The 21,386-nt window shown below is 33.1% G+C and overlaps 3 protein-coding genes across 4 annotated transcripts; 1 reads left to right on the top strand and 2 right to left on the bottom strand.

Annotated features, from left to right (window-relative positions):
• Positions 1-703: 703 nt before the first annotated feature.
• On the bottom strand, positions 704-5,805 carry LOC103490722 (uncharacterized). Of its 2 annotated transcripts, none has more exons than XM_008450370.3 (5): positions 5,339-5,805; positions 4,668-4,798; positions 2,732-2,857; positions 2,445-2,572; positions 704-1,250 (listed from the first exon to the last, which is right to left on the bottom strand). In XM_008450370.3, exons 1-5 carry the CDS (start codon positions 5,550-5,552, stop codon positions 938-940), a joined length of 912 nt encoding a protein of 303 aa, XP_008448592.1. In that variant the 5' UTR covers positions 5,553-5,805; the 3' UTR covers positions 704-937. The 2 variants fall into 2 exon arrangements, with proteins under 2 accessions (XP_008448592.1, XP_050942354.1); XM_051086397.1 differs by lacking the exon at positions 704-1,250 and adding an exon at positions 1,478-2,231 and having other exon boundaries at positions 5,339-5,772.
• Positions 5,806-7,224: 1,419 nt separating this feature from the next.
• On the top strand, positions 7,225-11,596 carry LOC103490723 (replication protein A 70 kDa DNA-binding subunit A). The gene is made up of 2 exons (XM_008450371.3): positions 7,225-7,726; positions 8,915-11,596. Exons 1-2 carry the CDS (start codon positions 7,431-7,433, stop codon positions 11,202-11,204), a joined length of 2,586 nt encoding a protein of 861 aa, XP_008448593.1. The 5' UTR covers positions 7,225-7,430; the 3' UTR covers positions 11,205-11,596.
• A 1,120-nt stretch (positions 11,597-12,716) lies between these two features.
• On the bottom strand, positions 12,717-15,939 carry LOC103490724 (uncharacterized). The gene is made up of 4 exons (XM_008450373.3): positions 15,704-15,939; positions 14,652-14,816; positions 14,279-14,566; positions 12,717-13,591 (listed from the first exon to the last, which is right to left on the bottom strand). Exons 2-4 carry the CDS (start codon positions 14,790-14,792, stop codon positions 12,944-12,946), a joined length of 1,077 nt encoding a protein of 358 aa, XP_008448595.1. The 5' UTR covers positions 14,793-14,816; positions 15,704-15,939; the 3' UTR covers positions 12,717-12,943.
• Positions 15,940-21,386: the final 5,447 nt, after the last annotated feature.

Raw genomic sequence — 21,386 nt, forward strand, 5'->3', positions numbered from 1 at the left:
ATTGAACACTTGATCTCTTAGTCATATATCCATACTATATTACCTTTTTTAATTAGTTAAACTATACCTATTTAAATCAAATATATCCACTTGAATGTATGAAATTCCTATTGTAATAATTTTATTAATTTCAATTATGTCAACGAGTTGAAAGTTAACAATCTCATAAAATTTTAATGAGTTTTCTCTTTTTTTAATTTAAAGACTAAATTGTTAGAAAATCTCAAATTAAAACTATAAAAGAAAATACCCTTAAAACTTTTGATATTTTTAAACTTTCAAAATGTTACCTTTTGAAATGACCAAGAGACGAATTGCTACACTAATTAAAAACAAATGTTATTTTAACCTAAATCATTGTATTATCATATTGCAGTTTCTAATGGTGTTCATCATGGACTAGACCAGAGTTTCAGAAAAGAAAAACTGAATGGGTAATTAGCTAATCTTTTAGTTGAGATTAATTTACTTAGCTAAGCTCAAGTTAACACACATATATAAACAGATTCATATGACATTCACGATTAAATTGGAACCTACAATATAAATTATGCTCTCCAAGTAAAAAGGAATTACTCATAAAATGTCAAGGCAAGAAAGATCCTTAGCCATACTTTCCATTTTAGATTGTTACCTTTTGAAGTGGGAATACAAAATAGCATACCCTGTCCACAAAACTTAAGATGGTTTATGTACTTGAGTGTAAGGTAAATCCATATTCTTCTTTTGTATAAAATTTTCACATATAAGGAAGTTACAACGTTATCTCATCTCATCAATGATGACATGATACACATTTCTACAAACAGCCGTAATTCGATAATTTCTAACCAACCAATTATCCGTTGTCGTATCGATCCATCCACTGGAAAATGGCTACGTTTACTTTTCACTTATCTCAAATTTTTTAGACTCCACAGTCCAAACTTTCATTTGATCAATCTGAGGACCACAGCCTACTCTTTAGAATATTGAAAATCTCAGGAAGGCTAAGCCTTTTTCCATATTGGATGATTAACCAACCTACAAAGGAGAAGTATGCTACCAGAAAACAAGCACGATTCAGGTGGATAAAAAATCTTGTTGTGAAGTACCTAAGCATCCAAGGAATCAGTGGTTGTAGAATCCTTAAGACAATAATGGTGATTAACGAAGTCGAGAAACCGGTCACAAGTCCAGCCAACATATCCCACCTCCAAAATATAGATTTTTCCTTGCTAGAATACCAAGATAGCAAAATTTTTGTGCACCTGTATGTATACAGGTAACGATGATATTTGTGTATTGCGCAAGCACTTTAGTACTAGACCAAGAGAATCCAAATATATAACTTTTCAATATTGATGAAATAAAAAGAGATTCGTACTCAAAATACAATAACCTGCCTTCAAGAGAATAGAGAAATTGCAAAAGATAAATAAAAGAAGAAGAAATACCAATGAGATACAAAGAGGAGAAGAAATCAAAAAGCAAACACTTAAAATCTAACAAACCAACTCCATAAAGGAAACCAAAAATAGAGAATCCAAATATAACGAAATCACGATATAACTCCCTCAAGTACTTGAGGTATTTAGAGTCTTCCCTCTCAAGTATACTAGCTTAAGCCCTAATCCGACAAAACAATGGTAATTTCATTCCTCCCCACTCACTCTATTTATAATTAATCTCCACTCAACAACTTCTAACCCAAACAATGATATACCAGTAATACTTATAGTATTCCCACTTGTATCATAATTCCATTCCCACCGGCTACCATGCAACTAAGCCATCTGGAACATTTTCTTAGAAACTTTAAGTTGCTTTACGTGATCTAGGAGCATAAGTACAAGTTAATATATTTAACCTTCCAGCTGATCATACCAAAAGGAAACATCATCAGCAGTTAGATTATGCAACACTCTGGACACAAGCAGGAATTCACATTTCACGAAGTTTCTAAATGGATCTTGGGAGAGAGAAAGAGGTTGTGAACATTAGTCGACAATTATTAAATGACGAGTGAAAACTAAAGTAAAAGGTGCAATGAACCATGAGTTTTCCAGTTTAATGGAGCATGTTGTTCCAAATATTAATAGAGTGTGATCATGTTTAATGTAGCAAGTCAACTAGAAATATCCAACAAGCCCAAGCTCAGCCTAGTTACGCCTTTCCCAATATCTAGTCAAGTGTAGCCCTCATAATCTTGTTGACCAAGTTTGAGAGAGAAAAAAGTTTCACAGAAGCGACTGCATGCAAGTATCCATGGGAAGACAAAAGTGGAAGACTGTGATACATATATAGTTTATGCTATGAGATAAAAAAATTGCATATGAAGGATGAAAAAAGACAAGAAACATAAAAAGTCATTACTATCTGCAAAAATTAACAAATTGTTCCATTTTTCAAAGCCACAAGAAGTAACATAACTCAGATTGGAAATAGCTGGTAAAAGAACTTACAGGAAGTAGTATCTTTTAATCATCTCGATTGTTGTAGGTTCTTGAGCTTGACAACTGGAAAATCCATCATAGTCTAAGCTCACTTTGGAAATGCCAGATGAGTACCAGCAGTCATATGTTTCATTCACCTAGTTAAAGAATAATATAGGAAATATATTAGAAGTAAATAAAACTGTAACTGTTTAAGATGGTGAATACCTTATCTGCGTCCTTTGTAAACAGAATAATCTAAGGACTTCAATCTATGCAGTAAAATCAATCATGGGTGTGATCCATTGCTAGTGCACCTTGAATTTATATTTAGCCAACCATGCAGCACCAAAATTAGGCCGGCATTTATGAGGAAGGGCTTCGTTTGGAGCCTCTGCCAAAGCAACCCGAGCCTTGCCAGAAAAATGATCCTTCATTTCAACCTAAAATAGTGAAAGAAGAAACATAGATAAAGAAGGGTAGGGGCCGGTTTTACATAAACAAGATCTATTCTATAGACTGTACACCTGTGTTATTGAGTTATTAGAAGGGCAGGGGACAAATACATAAAAACGAATTATTGAAAAAATCTTAATGTAGTCCCAATTTAGGATAAACAGTAATATAATGCTAAATTTAGAGGTGTTTGGTACCTAGTGTGACAAAATATGAGAGCAGCAATAGGCAAGCATTCAACGCTCATCATGTCAAAAACTTTGGATCACACGGTTCCTAAAGATGAAGGCAACTAATAACACGGACTTAATCTTGATTACACCGAACTTGGAATTTTAAGTACTTCTAATTGCTTGTTGACGTTTCCTTTCAAATATCAGTATTAGCTAGATTATTCAAGGCAGGAAAATAACCTCTAAGAGAGATATCCTCAATCCAATGCTCCCCAAAGGGAATTTGATTTCTAATTTCCACCTTGAAGATCACTTTTTTATTTTAGAAAAACTCAAGCTCTATAAAATAACTTCAAAGCAGTAATGCCAGTACTAGCTAGATTATTCAAGGTAGGCAAACAACCTCTAGAGAGATGTCAACAATCAAATGCTCCCAAAACGGAATTTCCTTTCTACTTTACACTTTGAAGGTCACCTTTGTTTCCTTCTTGGGGGGGGGGGGGGGGGGGGGGGGGGGGGGAGGGGGGGGTGCTCTACTTCCACTCCAAAAGCATCCATCAAGCAATCTCAAATCTAGCAAATACCCACCCAACAATGATTATCCTGACTCTTGGGCCAAAAATTGAAGGAGGAATGGTGATAAAGGCGAGTGAACACTAGATACAAGGGTCTATTGCCCAAAACCCACTCAATAATTCTCCTAAAAAGGTGAACTCAAGTCTTCCCTGAAGAAGGGATTTTTTTAAAACACCTTAAAATAGGATAAGGAACATACTTACTCACACTGACCTCATGCCACAGAAAGCTTGATTCCACGTAGGGTCATCACAACCATTTAGCTAGCAGAGCCTTGTAAAAAGAGTTTCAAATTACTTAGACCCAACCCTCCTTGGCCAATCAACCATGACACTACCTCCCACCTAATCGGATGAGCATCCCCTCCCTCATCAACTCTTTCCAACAGAAATTTTTTCATAGTTTTCTCAAGGTTCTAAACAAAGACAATAATGTTAAAAAAAAAAAGCAGCAAGTAAGTCGGGTTCCTACAAGTACAGATTGGATAAATATCATCTTCCATCCCTAGAAGAATCTTTTTTTTACTAGAAGCAAACACCTTTGTATATTTGAGTATCATTAAACCAGTAATGTGTGAAGTGTTTTTTTTTTAATTGTATTTATTGGATGTATCTTTGAGAGGTCCAGGTCCTAATTTCTTAAAAATCGGATGTAACCATGTCATTGTTGTGTCATATCATATCTATGTCCCATGTTGTCTCCATATTTCATAGGTTCCCAAAAATGTTCAAAGACTTCTAAAGGAACAAATTCCATAATATTGACCAATAAATATAGCAAAATGACATGTAAATAAGAAGCAACCCTAGAATTAATGAATAAGATATTAAGGCAATGTATAAAAGAATGTATCAAAATTCATTGATGAGTCATGAGCATGAAATGAAGAAACGCAAATCTTCAACTTTGTTAGAAATTTAATGTCGTTTTGTGATGTCTCATAAGACCAATTCATAATAGCACAGGGTTATTGGCATGAGGTAGATATTAAGTTATGTAATGAAGTGGAAATGCCAAATATATTCAGCAGAGAGGAATTCACTTTAACCTTGAACACTGACGCCCAATAGTAATCATAACGGCATCTAAACTTATTTCTTTCATGGGGGTAGAAGACGTTCTTGGCTTTATAATTCAGTAGCCCAAGTTCACAAACCTTAGATGACCTAAGGTCCACACCTGCCAAAAGAAAAATCACTAAGAACAGATGGTGAAGCCAACTGTCTCTTTTCAGAGAAGATTAAAAACCCCAAGTTTATTATGAATCAAAAGTTTTAAACTCTAACAATTTCTAATTCTTCCCCTAATCAAGATGATAATGTTGCACATTCAGAATACTGCCGTTTCTGTTATATGGTCACCGATATCTTACTTAGTTTTTCACTTGTCCGTAAAACGGAGTCAATTCTAAGCTAAGTCTGTACCTCCATCCACCAACTCCATAACGAGATTATTGTTTACAAAATTAAATAATGGTTATATCCGTAGTCACTGGATTCACAAGAAGATAAACAGACCGATCTTATGATTGACAGTTACAAATCGTCCTGGGATTATAATTTATAAACACCTAGAATGATAGAACCTACTATTTCAATCTCAGATAGTCTCAAATTCAGTATTCCGCAGCAAGTCCTCATCACTTACTAAACCTAAACTATCAAAAATATTTGAAAACAAACCAAAATAGAAGATGTAAAAAAAAAAAAAAAAACTCACTGCTGGAAACAATCTTGCACTGAGAACGCAAAGAAATGGGACTAGTAATCAAGGAATTGGCGACAAAAACAGCAACTAAACTCAACGATAGAGTCACAAAAAAGAATGAAACTACTGGAAGCAAAAGCGCGGCACACCATCGCATAGTTACAGCTAGAAAACCTCTCTTCGTCGTCTTTCCAGAGGTAGAGACCTCGTCGTCCTCAGAATCCATCAGATTACTGAAATCGAAAACTAATCACTCTGATTTCTGTGATGTACAGCACGAAGTTCTAGGTTGTGAAGAGACGAAAGCTCCGGCCACCGGAAACATCTATCCGGTGATCGGAGTCTCTTTGACCAAGGGAAATAATAGACTTTATTTTGCTGAATAGAAGAGATGGGGAAACGATCGACCCTTTTTTTCTTTTCTTTTGTGACTTTATGAATGTTTAGAACTTTAGAAGATATTTACAATATCATAGTTTGCGCCGAGCAACGTGGCCTTTTTCATATTTAATTTCAATCTATCCAATTTTTTTTAAAAATTGATAAATAAATATATATAGAAAGATTTTTTTTAAAAGAATAAAAAAATTGACAAACTATTTACGGTTCACAAAATAAAATCAGTAAAAAACAAAATTTAAAAAACAAAATTTATTACACTTTATTTTTGTACAAAGAGTAAATATTTTGTCAAATGATATATTTTTCTATAAAGTGTATATATATATCATATGCATCTTTTTCTCATCAAACTATAATTGTTGTTTTCGTTTGATAATAATATTTAGGGCAAGTCAAAGTTCATATTTGTATTAAAGTTATTACATTTCTAGTAATTTAGAGTTTGAGTTTGAATTTAGCATTAGATGATTCAAATTATTATACTGTTATCTTTTAGTTTGGGGTTCCGTTTTTAATTTGATACAAAGTTTTAAAATTTATTCTCTTAATTTTCACCTTCGCTTAATTGAAGTAAAACTCAAATATTTATATAATATTTAAAAACGTCGTAAAAACCATATAAAAAATCTAAGGATAAAAATAGGTGTATAAAAATAACTCGAAACCTGATAACTCGGACTATCAAACCCATATTATAAGAGTTGGGTTAGGTTAGTTTAAAATGTGAGTTGAGTTGGGTCTCGGGTTGGAAGGTAGAAAAAACTCAATCCAAATTAATATTATATATAAATATTTTTAATATATATTTTTTTATTTATCTAACAAAAGTTAAACAATCTTACGAGTCATGAGAGTTTTTTTTTTATTATTATTAACTTAATGCGAAACATATTTAATTATGATGATTTCTATTTACAAATATCAAAATTTAATAACGAAATAAAAATAATAATGATACAACCCAACTCCAACCCATATTTTATCGATTGAATTGGGTTGAAAACTTAATTCGGGTTGACAATCCGATCAACTCGAAAATATGGATTGGATTGTATTTTTTTATGAATAAAAATAAAATTTGAAAACTAAATCTAATGTATTATTTATTAGTAACTAAATTTACATTTTAACCTAAAATAAAAGTTTATAATTTATTCTTAACTTATTATTTATGAGAAGAAAAGTTTTAAAATAATTTTTTAAAAATAAAAAATTAGACAAACTATTTGGACAAAGGTCGAAGACAAATTAATCACATCTAGGTGTTGTGAATATTTCGTCAAAATTTGTCTATTTTTTACTGTTTCTCTATTTTTTTTCAACCTAAAATGCAAGTTTATGAGTTAAAATAGACTAAAAATTTAAATGTTTGACACGTGGAATGTGACACGAGGGATCACGATTGAGATGCGTATCGTGGAAGCTGAAGGGATACGATTGTAATTTTCATAAAAGGCCATCAAGTCTTTTGCTAAAATGAATAGTTATAATAGATTTTCGCGGTTTCCCTCGCAAATTCATGGCGCTTCCCTCACTCCACTTTCTTTCTAGGGTTTTAAATTTTTTGTAACTGAGATTCTCTCATTTCCTGTCGATTCCACATTCTCGGATTCAATTCCCATTCCTCCGGTTGAAGTTTCATCTTCCAAGAAAAAACTAAATTCTTCGCTGGGGTGTTCGAGTTTCGTTACCATTTCTTGAAATGGCAGCGTCAATGGCGTCGTCTAAGCTAACGGAAGGAGCAGTGATGGTGATATGCAAGAGGGAATCTTCTGCAGAGACGTTCCAGCCGATTTTACAAGTAATTGACTTAAAATTGGTTAACACTTCGCAACAATCAGGTAGCGAGAGGTTCAGATTGTTGGTTTCTGATGGAACCCATTTCCAGCAAGGAATGCTGGGCACTCAGCTCAACGAATTGGTTAAGTCCGGGAAGTTACAGAAAGGTTCCATTGTTCGACTGCGGCAGTATGTTTGTAACCCCGTTCAAGAACGCCTGTAAGTCTTTCTGATAAACTGAATCTGTTAAAGTTCGATATTTGTTTACTTTTTGGACAGAAGATTGTTTGGAATCGGTGTGTAGTTTAAAGTGATGGAAACTAGTATTCAATTAGTTAAATTTCGAAATTTGATTACTGGGAACTGCTTGAGTGCAGATTGTGTGTATATTTGAAGTTTACTTCTCTTTTCATTTTGGCCTCTTTATTTCTTTTGTTTTCTGTTGATAAGATATAAGCCATTAGTTATGAAGCAGATAGGAAATCTCTCCTGATTGATTTCTTTGCATTATCCTGTGCTTTCTAACTTTAAGCTAGGGACTAGATGAAGAGTGGATTTTCTCTTTTAGGAGACTCCACTTAAAGAATTTCCCTTGTGAGCTATTTCTCTCATATTGGAGAAGATACGTTGAGAGAAGATCGAGAAGGAAATTTTTATTGAATAATCATCCCAGAGTACAAGTAATCTATGCTGAATGATCATCATTATAGTTCAAAGCCTCCCCTTAATTTCTATTGCTTCAATGATCAATATCTTCCTTAAGTTTGCGAGGAAAACAACGTTAGGATGTAAAATGTTAACCACGGAGTGAAAGGCTCGTCTGTCTTCACAAAACTTGATTTTAAGTCCATTACATAGCCTGTGCAAGGGCCCTTCTCCATCATCGTGAATTTAAACATAGTAGATCAAGTGCCCCTTGATGAACCTGCTAAGAATTTTGCTAGTGGATCAACCCTATGGTATGATTTCCATCAGTACCATGCGTACTTTTTTTCAACCTTCTCAAGTAAATTTCCTCTTCCACTTTTAAAGGAAAGAAACATTTTTATTTTAAGTTTCTAACCCAGATGAGCCATTCTGGGTTTATTCTCTTGTTGTTTGTTGATGTCTAATGTTCAATTCAATTGTTAGTGTACAATTTTTCTGAAGAGTTTCATGAGCATTCCCTATATTAAGTATTAAGGCCTTAAAGGTTGTTTATTCAACTGAGTCTACAAATAAACACATGTATTAAGGTTGTTTTACTGTTTCTTTTTTGAAGTCTACCGACTTTGCCTTTGAAGAGATGATTTATTGCTGATCCATAATTATATTTATTGCTCCTTGTTTGTGCTCTCTTACTCTTCTTTATATTAATTTTTTTTGGGGAGGTAATATTTACATTCTTTGTATAATTTTCAACCACAGGATTATAATTGTCATTGAGTTGGATGTGATAGAGGAAGTGTGTGACATTATTGGTGAACCTGTATCTGCCACAAGATCGTCAGCTAGTGCATTTAGTGGAAATCCCCTATCCTCTGTGGGAGGCCTGGGGGCTTCACCTGGCAGTGGAATGATTGGTAAGGGAAATGTATCGGGTGCGTCTTTTGAACAGCCTAAAGGGAATCAATCACATGTACCACACATGGGATCTTATTCTAATCCTCCTGAGACTGGAAGATTCTCTGCATCAATTGCGCCTCCTCCTTACTCTAAGACGGAACCTGGATCAAGGTTTAATGGGTCATCTCCTTTAACGGGATCATATGGTGATCAGAAGATGGCATATCATAACAGCGGATCAGATATGCCCAGGCCACCTCTAAATTCTAATGCCTATGCCCGTCCTCAGCCAATGTATCAGCAGCCACCTTCAATGTACAGTAACAGAGGACCAATAGCAAAAAATGAAGCTGCCCCAAGGATAATGCCTATTTCTGCTCTGAACCCTTACCAAGGTAGGTGGACAATAAAGGCTCGAGTTACTTTAAAAGGAGAACTTAGACACTACAACAATCCTCGTGGTGATGGGAAAGTGTTTTCATTTGATTTACTTGATGCTTACCGTGGAGAAATACGAGTAACATGCTTCAATACAGTAGCTGATCAGTTTTACAACCAGATTGAATCTGGTAAAGTCTACTTCATTTCTAAAGGAAGCCTGAAACCTGCTCAAAAGAACTATAACCATCTCAAAAATGACTATGAAATATTTCTTGAAAACACATCAACAATCCAACCTTGCTTTGAGGATGATCAATCAATCCCCCAGCAGCAGTTTCATTTCCATCAGATTGGTGAGATTGAGGGCATGGACAGCAACAGTGTTGTAGATGTAATTGGTGTTGTTTCTTCTATTAATCCTGCAACTTCTTTGATGAGAAAAAATGGTACTGAGACTCAGAAGAGATCCCTTCAGTTGAAAGATATGTCTGGCCGAAGTGTTGAATTGACTCTTTGGGGGAACTTCTGTCAAGCGGAAGGGCAAAGGTTGCAAAATATGTGTGACTCGGGGTTGTTCCCAGTTTTGGCCGTGAAATCTAGTAGAGTGAGTGACTTCAATGGGAAGGCAGTGGGAACCATTTCTACAAGTCAGCTCTTTATAGAGCCAGATTTCCCTGAGGCTCATTCGCTGAGAGAATGGTTTGAAAGGGAAGGGAGGAGTACTCTTTCTGTCTCTATATCCAGGGAAGTTGCAAATGTAGGCAGGACAGATGTCAGGAAGACCATATCTCAAATTAAAGATGAGAGGTTAGGAACCTCTGAGAAGCCAGATTGGATCACGGTTAGTGCCACTGTTTCATTCATTAAGGTTGACAATTTCTGCTACACAGCATGTCCTATCATGATAGGGGACCGACAATGTAGCAAAAAAGTTACAAATAATGGAGATGGAAAATGGAGATGTGACAGGTGTGATCAGTCTGTTGACGAATGTGACTACAGGTATATACTTCAGCTGCAAATACAGGATCATACTGGCTTAACTTGGGTAACTGCCTTTCAAGAAGGTGGTGAGGAGATCATGGGCATACCTGCAAAAAGATTATATTATTTGAAGTATGAAGAGCAAGATGATGAGAAATTTGCAGAAATCATCCGGAAGGTTCTTTTTACAAAATTTATAATGAAGTTAAAAATAAAGGAAGAGACTTTTAGTGATGAGCAGAGAGTAAGATCAACAGTGGTAAAAGCAGAAAGCATTGATTTTTCAAGCGAATCCAGATTTCTTCTAAACTTGATGGAGAAACTCAAGCCAGAGAACAGTAGTTCTACTACCCCAAAAGCAGAAAGCACCATACATAATCTCGGTTTTCGTGACACCGCTTCTGAGAATATTGGTGGTGGACAGTTCGTGTCACCCATTCGAAATAGTACCAATTTCAGCAGAGAATATGGTACACCGAACCAAGGTGTTCAGTATGGGAACCAGTACAGTAGCTCTAGGCCTTCTCCATCCACACCGCTTAACTCGAACACATACTGCAACAGCTGTGGGGGTTCTGGCCACAGCTCAATGAACTGCCCGAGTATCATGAGCGGTCCTGCACTGTCTGTTGGAGGTGGGATGTATTCAAATCAAGCTTCTGGTCCTTCGGCTGGTACCTCTGGTGAATGCTTCAAATGCCATCAAACCGGGCATTGGGCTAGGGATTGCCCTGGTTTGGCCAATGTCCCTCCAGCTTATGGTAACCGTGGCTTCACGGCTAGGTGATGCTCAGGGAAGTTCCTAAATTCTTTGAATGCCTAGTTTCCATTTTCCTTTTCCTTTTCCTTTCATTTAATAGAGATATTCCAGGCGTAGCGCCAAGGTGGAAAGCTTTTCTTGTCGTCTCGGGTCCTGAGTTCATGAAATTTTCTTGTACAGATGTTGCTTCGAAATGGTGTTTTGCATCTTAGACGATCTGTAAGCATAGGTTTGAGTTTACTTGTTTTTTTAGTTCTTTCCTTTTGTTGGCTGCGTTTATATTTGGATAAATTATTGTATCCTTTGTACACTTTCAGTTTTCTTTTGCATGTATCTTTTTTTTTTTTCATTAGTTTCGTTATGGTAAATAGTTTAGTTAGCCTATTGATCAAATAAATAGTTTGTGAGAGTTCTTTTTACATTGTGCAGTTTGATCTTAAGCTTAATTCATAATCAGGTGATCTTTTCTATTATTATTATTTTGACAAGAGAACAATCCATAGTATTATTACAAATGACATTCCCAGTTGTTTACAATAAGCACAAAGTTATATGGAGCCACAATAGAGCTTAAGCATACTTGAAAAGGGTAAAGCTTAAGCATACTTGAAAGGGTAACCATGATAATTTAGGTAAGTTGAATAGTAATGTAATATCTCTTGGTAGCACTATATTCCATTTGAATGCACCTTAAAGTTTACCAAAAAAAAAAAGGTCCGGGGAAAATGTTTGATGGAGGAAATGGTCATTATGAGATTCATCAAGGACCATGTACATTGAAAGAAACTAAGTTTTATGAATTTAAAAATTTAAAATCGAGGTAGTGTACAATGACGTTTGTGCACCCGGTTGGGAAAGGTATCGACCCAATCTTTTCAAAAACTCTTCAACGACATAATGAGTTACCACACAAGCAACTGGATTCCTCCACGTGAGCAACTAGATTCCTATCACAAAGATAAAATGAGACTTTATTAGTGTATTATCCAACTGTATTTTAGTCCAATCCTTGTTGAACATTGTCATTTAAATTTTCAAGATCACCTAAATCAAAATTTCCTTCACTTTTGTTAAAATAGCAACTTGCTCGTATTCTTGATATGTATTGCATGTCACCGAGCGAGAATGATCTATGTTCTTAGAACCAATGCTATTTAGTACCTGCCAAATTTTAGAATTATGAATGATACATACTTATAGTTTTTGAAGTGATATAACTTCCACATTTAGGAGAATAATTTGACTTTCATTTACTCATTTTTTAAAGTATTTAACCAATTTACCTTTCCTATTGGTTTTCTCCATTATGACTTCGAGTGAAAAATGCTTTTAGAATAGCGAAAAGCACTCTCAACCACAGCTCAAAGTAAATAAGAACTCTTGGACCTGAATTTTTTTTATCAATCTTAAAGATTGAAAGAGCTTTTATGATAACACGAGAACTTCTCCACAAAAATTCATTATACATATTAGTGCACAATAATTATGGTCCATTCCATAAACATCATCATGTAGGGACTCTATAGAAGGCAACATGAATTGAGATAATATTACAAGACTGGTTTTTTCACATTTAGCCAGTCTTTAGAAAGGATTTTTCATTTATATTTAGCTAAAGAGAAGCTTCTCAAAAGCATGATACACAACATTATATGATAGCCATGACAGAGGTTGAATATCTATTAAATCTACATTTCATCAGGGAGTCCTATTAACAATATCAATGGCACTTCATTTATTTCGTGATATATCTATAAGAAGATTTCTTACGAGCATACATTTGCTGGGGTAGACGTTTGCCTACCACCCTTCCGGAGAGGATCGAACACCATTCTTTCTAGACCACAACGACTACCTACTATAGCATCAACCTGGGTTAACTCATAGCTTGGAGTAGACTCCAGTGTTGGTATAACTGTTGTTACCTTTCCCTTCTCAGCAATAGCTTTAAGTCGCATACGTTCAGCTCTCGAGCCGATAACCTGCCCTAGTACGGAAGCAGCTATGGTCATTGCCATGGCTGTCTTTGGCATCAAGACAGATTTCCGAAGCATGGCAATAAAGGGCACAGCTGCATGAATGGCCACAAACCATGAAAATGAAAACTTCTGAGTGTGTTCCCTCCATATCCCAAGTGGAACATTTGCCGCCATGCCTAAGGCCGCAATGACGAGCATTTTCGAAGGAAGTGGCTGAGGACGCAGATTTTTTACAAATGCCGTACGAGCAAGGGCAGCACGCGCAGCAACTATAGCTGGTGGACACTTAAGCTTCATACCAGGTGGTAGCTGAAAAGCTGTTGCAACAAGTGGGAGGACTCCGCTCACAGCTCTAAAAGACTTGGCAATTGGACAGTTTCCTGTTTCCAACCACTCATTTCCAAGAGCCTCGTGCTTGGATGAATTTCCTTTTTTCTGGAAAGCAAGCAAGAAACAGAAATGAAACAAATACAGAAAGAATGAGCAAAGGCTTGCCAACTTTAATCACACGTGACTATAGTACAAACTGAAAATCTAGAAATGATCTTAAAATTGTTGTCTTGTTTGGATTAAACAATTTTGTTTGGAAAGTTTGCTAGAAATGAAAAGAAAATAAGGATTTCACAAATATAACCATCTTCGTCCTTTTCAAAAAAAAGGGGCAGGCAAGGAGAGAACGCTTGAAAACCTTAATTTGTGAGTGAAAAAAGAAACCAAGTGAAATTAGATTATTAATTGACAAAGAAACCTTTTGGTTTTTAATGAGATAATTTTTTAAAAATACTCATGTTCAATACATCGGGATTTAAATCCCTTCAAATCCTAAGGAAACAGACAGGGTTTGACTTCCAAACATTATCAGACTGTCTCCTCCACATGTGACGTTTTCACAAGTTCAAGTCCATGTATTCTAGTTTTCCTTCATAACCCTGCTAGATACAAGATTTGTATGCACGTCAAATTCTTGCTCTTTTTTAGCAACGGAAGCCGATGAAAACCACATTTTGTGAGCAAATTGTATCAAATTCTGAAATCCAGTTTCCATTGAAGAGGCATCCCATAAAAAAAGTACTACGGATGATCTAACTTAGGTCAGTTAAGAAGAATGCACATTTAGTCTACCTGTGACGAATTATTTTTCTTGTTGGATGCCTCAGACTTTTGTTTCTTCCATTTCTCAGAGAAGCTACCGAAGCTGAATGGCCCTCCTGGTCCAAAAGCTGACAGACTGATGGTTGCAGCTTTTGCTGCCAAGGGGTTGAAATGAGAAGCCATCTCCGGTTCTAATGATATTTTATCAAAGCCAGATCTCTCAGATAGTGGAACAACTCCATCTTTACCATGAAAAAGCTTAAATGCTGTATCAAAATTAGGACCATCCTCAAAAATTGGCCCTTTTTCTCCTCGAACCTGAACGTACAAAAATAATATATTGACTTTTCCAAAATAGATCAGCCATTGCAAATGTGTATGGTAGAGCAGATAAGGAAGTTACCGGGAAGTTGAAAGTCAAGGTGGAGAAGGAAAAGCAGGTTGGCTTATTGATATTCCTGAGGAAAGGGCATCTCTGAATGTCCATTTCATTAGAGTAGCAACCAGATGCCTCATCATTCATTCCTCTTAATATAAAGTCCATTCCTGCTACTTAACAAGAGTTTTCCTGCAAAATATAGGGTTAAGAAACAAAAGGGGATAGAAACTAAAAAGGTCAGATGCCCTCTAGGATCAATAATCATCAACGTCCATGTTTTAAGACACAGAAGGCAAAAGCAAAGCACGGGAGGGAACTTTAAAAGATATCACACAATAAAGATATCAGTTCATTTAGAATCATAGTTTCTCTTCAATTTCAATTTGCTTTTTAAATCATGAGTAATCTTATTTGCACCCCAACTAATCTCACACGACAATGGGCTCATTCATCGACTGAACTTCCCCCTTAGGCAGTTTAATCCTACTCTCTCTACTCAATTCACACATCCCAAATTCCAAAAGGCTTAAAAGATGCAATTTGTTCTTCCTCAGAGATATTAGAAGTTAGAAATACATGCTTTAAAATTTCAAGGTATAACCATCATAAAGTTGATTCTCCATCAATCTTCGAAGAGAAATTGACAATTATCACTACGGACTAATAAACAGTACATGTTATTACACCCAAATGAGAGATGATCCTGAACACCCAGTTCTCCAATTAAACATTTCAAAACACCAACCAAACACAAGGGAAAAATTACATAAAATTCAATAGAAATACACCGATCGGCAAGAACAAGAAGAAATCCATATGAATTTTTCCAGCCGCAAAATCAATCGTACATCATACTCCCGCAACAAGAGAGTAATTCGCATAAAATATCATAAAAACACACACACTGAAATATCAGAATCGAGACAACATTGGAAAAACAGGCATTTGATCACATGTAACCCTAAAATTCGGGTTTTCTAAGAGCCAGAGTATGAAGAAACTACAAAATTGACATAGAAAAACATTGAAAATGAAGAAAAGAAAAATGAAAAGCGAATCAAAGGGGGAGAAAATACCGAAGAAAGTGAATCTAGGCGAGTGATTGAAGCCGGAAAATCTCAGCCAAGAAGAGAGAAGGAGCAGGTTCAGACGTGTGGTGGCCACAAACACAAAGTTCGTATTTTTCGCTACTCTACAATGGCTGGCTGCCTTCGGCTAACCACCCCCAATAAATTTGCCAATAATTGTTCCAAAAACGGTCCTTTTACGACGTCGTTTCAACGTCGCACGATGGAAACGTTGAAAAGTATCCCTCATTCGAACTATATTTTTATCTAAAATTTATATTATTTATATTATATTTACATTAGAGATATTTTGCTAGCGGTTTTAAATATATTGGCAGAAGGCTAAAAGAAAAATATGGAAAATAAACTACATAGGTACACCATAGTAACCACTAAGCTAACTATAAATATTTAAAAATAAATGGTTTTCTTTATATATATTATGTAAAAACAATAAAGTTGAGGGGAGCCTCGAGTCCTCCTGGACCTATACTAAATTCGTCGATCTAGTAAATTGTTGATTAGTCGTTCACATAAAATGTTAAAAAAGGTGGAAGTACGGATTAAAAATATTGACATATCATTGAAAATTTAATAATACCACTACTGTCTAACTTCATTCATTTTTCGTCGTAATGATAGTATTTAAGAATAAAATGATGTTTATAAAATAAATTAACATGTCAAGTGTATTTAGATTACATTTCCAAGTGTTTAATTTAAAAAATAAATTATTTTTAAAAAAATAGAATATTCGGAAATCACTTAAAATAGTCTTTAAGTGTATTTTTAAACAGTTTTTCACAAAAACTGAGTTTATTGAAAAACAATCTTTGATTAAGTCAATCCAAACGAACTCTTAGTGATATGCCAAAATATGGTGCATTATTTCCATACTACTATAATATTTGGTATGTGTAAATTTGAATGGTGTAATCAACATCAAATAATAAGAGAAGCAACAAAGTCGATAAGATAACAAAGCCCAACATAGACCGAGGAGAGAGGATTAGTTCATGCCAAAGCTTGAATTAAAGTGTTAGACTAAGGCCGACCCTAACAAAATAGCTAATGACATGTCTCACACATGCCTTGATCCAAATCATCAACCTAAAACCAAAATGGGTATGAGGCTCCACCTCGACTTTAGTCAAACACGAAATTGGGCACACTCCTCGGTCCAATAAATCATATGATTATTTTAAAGCGACATTAGTTTACTCTCCATCTTAAGCATCATAGTGTCATATCGATGTACATATTTTCTTTTTTATAAGTTACGTTTTTCTCATCTCCAAACATTTGTTAGTTGTGTTTTTTCTACTTACACTTTGACATCAACAATACTATAATCTTTCTTAAATTTTGTATGCTAGATAACATTGGAAAAAAGTGCTATGGTCAATACAAAAGCTGAGGTGTGTCAATTTTTATCGCATTGCTTTCCAAAATAGATAATCGTTGCAACTTTTAACTTTTGACTTTATAAAATAACATAATCTATATTTGATGGCAAGTGCTTGGTAGAGAAATTATCAAAGAGGATCTTTTAATTTCAACTTTTGAAAATGATATTTTAATGTGAAAGAGATATTATGAAAAAAAAAATCATTTTTTAAATTATCCTTAAAAAAATATAATCTATACCTTAGGGTAGGTGTTCACATAAAAATTGTTAAAAAAAGATATATCGAGTGTGAAAACAAAGCGTAAAACATACATCTAATTTTCATTTTGATATGATTAATAAAAAGAAATTTAGAGTGATTTTAATTCGTAATGGCAAGTTTCGTTAAAGTTGGCTAATATTTGATTTTGTGTGTATTTCAAATTTAATTTCATGTGAGTATACCAAAACATCAAAAGCAAATAAAGAGATATTAGGCTAAAAAAGAAAACCGATCTAAGCTCAAACAAACACAACATCAACCTAAGCATAATATTATCTTATTTAATTTAAAATGTTTAAACGTTCATGTTATATTCATTGACCTATTTTTGGATTGATATTGGTAGCACATTTTAAAAGAAAGAAAGATGGAACCAAATTGATATCCTCGAATAAACCAAAATATATGATGTCTACATCAACTCAAATCAAATTGACTAGAAATAGTATAATTTATTACTTTCAAGTTTTCGTAATATTTTTTTCTATGTATTGTAATACAAACTTGAGTTGGAAAAATTTGAAATTTGATCTCTTGTCATTGGGTACATATAGGTATCAATTGAGCTGAGTTAATGTTAGCAAATTATAATTTTTTTTAATATTCCAACCAAAACAAAGATTCAAAATACATACGTATATATAATGTTGATTAGATATTATCAAATTGAGTATAATTGAAGTTATTGAACCGGTCAAGTGTCCTAGTTCAAGATGTTAGAGAATAGAATTTTCTACTTTTGACTTATTGTTGAACGGACATAAATGTTTAAAACTTGTTTGACCTAAAACTCACCCAAAAGAAATAATAAATTGTATCAATCAAGATAGGAAATTTACTAAATCTAACCTAATAAGACTTTGAACTAAATTTTGTATTTAGTAAAACTTGTAAATTGTAGCAATTTATACATTGAATTTGCAATACCCATCCTATTGCATTTGGTAAGTATTTTATCTTAGGAGTAATGTAAATTGTATCAATCAATACCCATCTCTAATATATATATATATATATATATATATATATATATATAATAAAATATGGCACGTGATGCACGTTTTCCATTGATAAATTAGAATTTTATTTTTATAAAAGGAAAAAGAAATTATAAACAAATCTACCCTAAATAAATAATATATATATATATATATATATAAGTAATTTTTGTCCATTTTAGTTTAGCTTAGGAGTAATGTAAATTTGAAATTTGGGTTTATAAACTTAATTTTCAAAAACTAAAAATTGAAAACTTATCTTCCATATAGATCCGATTCGTTAAGTATTTTATCTTTCTATTAAATTTTTTAAAATTAAGTATATTTTCTTTTGAATTCTTTCTCGATAACTTGTATCTTAGGTACGAGAGTTGTTTTCTTAATCAACTTATAAGTGTTTGAGTTTTAATTTTTGAAATTTGTTATTATTTTCTCACAATGTCCTACTCATGGTATTCATATTTCTTATATTAATGCTTCAAAGCGTACGATAAATTTTAGCCAATTAAATTTTCTTGATAGTCCTACCGAAAACTCAACTTCATGGAAAAATTTGTCAATGGATCCGATGGAGGAACTAGAATTATTGAGGCCCAACTCAATTCAAAGCCTATGAGGAAAATTTGGATCAAATAAGATTTTGGGTCCAGGCCCAAGTTAACAAACAATTAGGCCCAAGCCCATTTAGAAGTCCACGGAAAACATTCATGAACAGAAGCTTTGTCCCTTAATTTTAGAGGAGGTTGGAAAAATCAAACATCAAAGCTCTCCCAAGATCTGAAGTGGTCTTTCAGTTCTCAAGATCTGAAGAAGTAAAGCTTTGAGAATTGAAGTTCTAACGCTCCAATGCGTAAAGTTCACATCATCAAAGCTTCAAAGTAACGAAACTCTCGTTTCTCGAATTTTAAAGATAGAAAGGTTTAAAGCTCTTAGAATCTGAAGTTCGTACGATCAAAATTCCGAAGATTTGAAGAATGTAAATCTCCTAAAGTTGAAGTCCAATCATTCTGAAAGATTAATAAGTCTGATGATTGATTCTCCGGTCAATCGATCCTCCAAAACAATCAATAAGTTTAATATTTACTTTTGAGATAATTAATTAAATGATTAGATTTTAGAAATTGTATTTACTATACTAAAATTAATACAAATGCAAAATTCAAATTTCACAAAAGTAAATTCATCTAAAAAGTTTCGTCGAACAAGCTTAGCCAGTTTTCATTAAAAAGCTAATTTCAAAAAACTTTTTGATTATCATTTTATTTTTTGTTTTTAAAAAATTAAGTCTATTTGATTTTTAAAATGCAGCCAACAAAATTTGGAAAAAAGTGGAATTTTTAAACTTAATTTTAAAAAATTAAAAACTAATAAACAAAGTTCCGTTTAGTAACCAATTTTGTTTTTACTTTTCAATATTAAACACTACTCTCACTTCCAACCAATATTTAAAATATCAAAATTTTTATTTATTTGCAATTGAGTAAAAATTTAACTCTTTTATTCGATATGAAAAATCATCATAAAAAATTAAGAGAAAATAGATATAGTTTTAAAAAACAAAAAATAAAATACATAATCCTCCTTTGGTAACCATTTAGGTCTAACTATCTTGTTTTTATTTTTCAAAATCTCTAAAATTAAGTTTATTTATTCTCCGTTTCTCATCGTAATTTGGTATTTCTTTAAGCATAAAATTTGAATTTTTAGTCAAAATCCAAAGGTTTTTTTAGTTTTATTTTTTGAAAATGTTGGCAAAAAAAGATTAAAAAAATAAAAAATTTAGAGATGGACATTATTTTAAAAACTAAAACCAAAAATCAGATGATCAACCAACGAGATTTTAAATATTTTTTCATTTGTATTTTGTTTTTAAACCTACAAAACTCATTTCCATTAGTTTGGTTTATAAATCTTATTGACTATATTTTATGAATGCTTTTCAAATCAATCTATACTCTAGAAACATTTCTAAGTGTTTAAGTTTATAAGTCACATTGAAGAAAACTCGCATATAAAAATCACTCAAAATAAATTTTAAAATGTAAAATGTGAACTTAATTTTAAAAAACAAAATATTTAAAAACTTTTTATTTTATTAGAATTTGACTAAAAATTTAACCTATAAACTTAAAAAAAAAAAAAAAAAAAAAAAAAAAAAAAAAAAAAAAAGGCAAATAATGGTAGAAGAAATTAAGAGAAAATAGATTCGATTTTGTTGAATTTTCTAAGAAGGAAAATCGTTAGACCTAAATGAAGCTTCCATTTTGGATATTTAATTTTTGAAAATAAAGTTTATTTTATCTCAATTTATTGCGATAGTTTTTCATCTTTGATTGAACGAGACAGAATTCAAAACCAAAAATTCTAGAAAAAACAAAAATAAATATAAAAATATTTAGTTTTAACAATGAAAAAGAAAATAAAAAAGAAATGATTACAAAATTGCATTAGTTACGTTTTTTTTGGTGAGTTTTAAACGAACATATAATTTGAATTTTGTAAGAATGAGTGGTGGTAGTTCGTAAGTGGACCACCAAATATGACGATATCTTTTGAGTGAAGATTAAAACGTTTCTCCTCTTCCTCTAGAAAAAGAAAAAAAAAATTCCCAATTCTTTTGCTCAAAAAATTCGATCAAACTTCATTATCTAATAACAAAAGGAAAATAAAAACAATAATAATTTGTTGGGCACTTAGGGTTTTCTTAAAGAAAATGTGACAATATATAAATCATTTTTTTTCTCTCTCCCCCTTAAATTATCGAGCGGGTACGAGTGAAAAAAACGAAAAGATAGATATAAATCAATCGGATTGAAATCGATCTATTAGCTTGGTTTGGTTTTTAGTATAAAATCAAATATATTGATTTGTATTTAAAAAAAAATTTAAAAAGTCGGTTTGTTCTATTGTTTTTTGTTTTATTAAAAAGCTAATCAAAACAAATCAAACCGATAATACATTTTACCTTTGATGAACTCTATTAGCTTAAAAACAATAATGACCGATTTTAACCCTGGAAAGGCA

This window comes from Cucumis melo, chromosome 6 (genome assembly GCF_025177605.1).
Source record: "Cucumis melo cultivar AY chromosome 6, USDA_Cmelo_AY_1.0, whole genome shotgun sequence".
Lineage (NCBI taxonomy): Eukaryota > Viridiplantae > Streptophyta > Magnoliopsida > Cucurbitales > Cucurbitaceae > Cucumis > Cucumis melo.

Coding starts and splice junctions, on each gene's coding strand:
- LOC103490722 (XM_008450370.3), bottom strand. CDS start 5,552: ATGGATTCTGAGGACGACGAGGTCTCTACCTCTGGAAAGACGACGAAG. Junction 4,799..5,338: donor GTGCAAGATTGTTTCCAGCA/GTGAGTTTTTTT, acceptor TTCTTTTGGCAG/GTGTGGACCTTAGGTCATCT. Junction 1,251..2,444: donor ATTAAAAGATACTACTTCCT/GTAAGTTCTTTT, acceptor GTATACATACAG/GTGCACAAAAATTTTGCTAT.
- LOC103490723 (XM_008450371.3), top strand. CDS start 7,431: ATGGCAGCGTCAATGGCGTCGTCTAAGCTAACGGAAGGAGCAGTGATG. Junction 7,727..8,914: donor AACCCCGTTCAAGAACGCCT/GTAAGTCTTTCT, acceptor TTTCAACCACAG/GATTATAATTGTCATTGAGT.
- LOC103490724 (XM_008450373.3), bottom strand. CDS start 14,792: ATGGACTTTATATTAAGAGGAATGAATGATGAGGCATCTGGTTGCTAC. Junction 14,567..14,651: donor CCTTGACTTTCAACTTCCCG/GTAACTTCCTTA, acceptor TTGTACGTTCAG/GTTCGAGGAGAAAAAGGGCC. Junction 13,592..14,278: donor AGAAAAATAATTCGTCACAG/GTAGACTAAATG, acceptor CTTGCTTTCCAG/AAAAAAGGAAATTCATCCAA.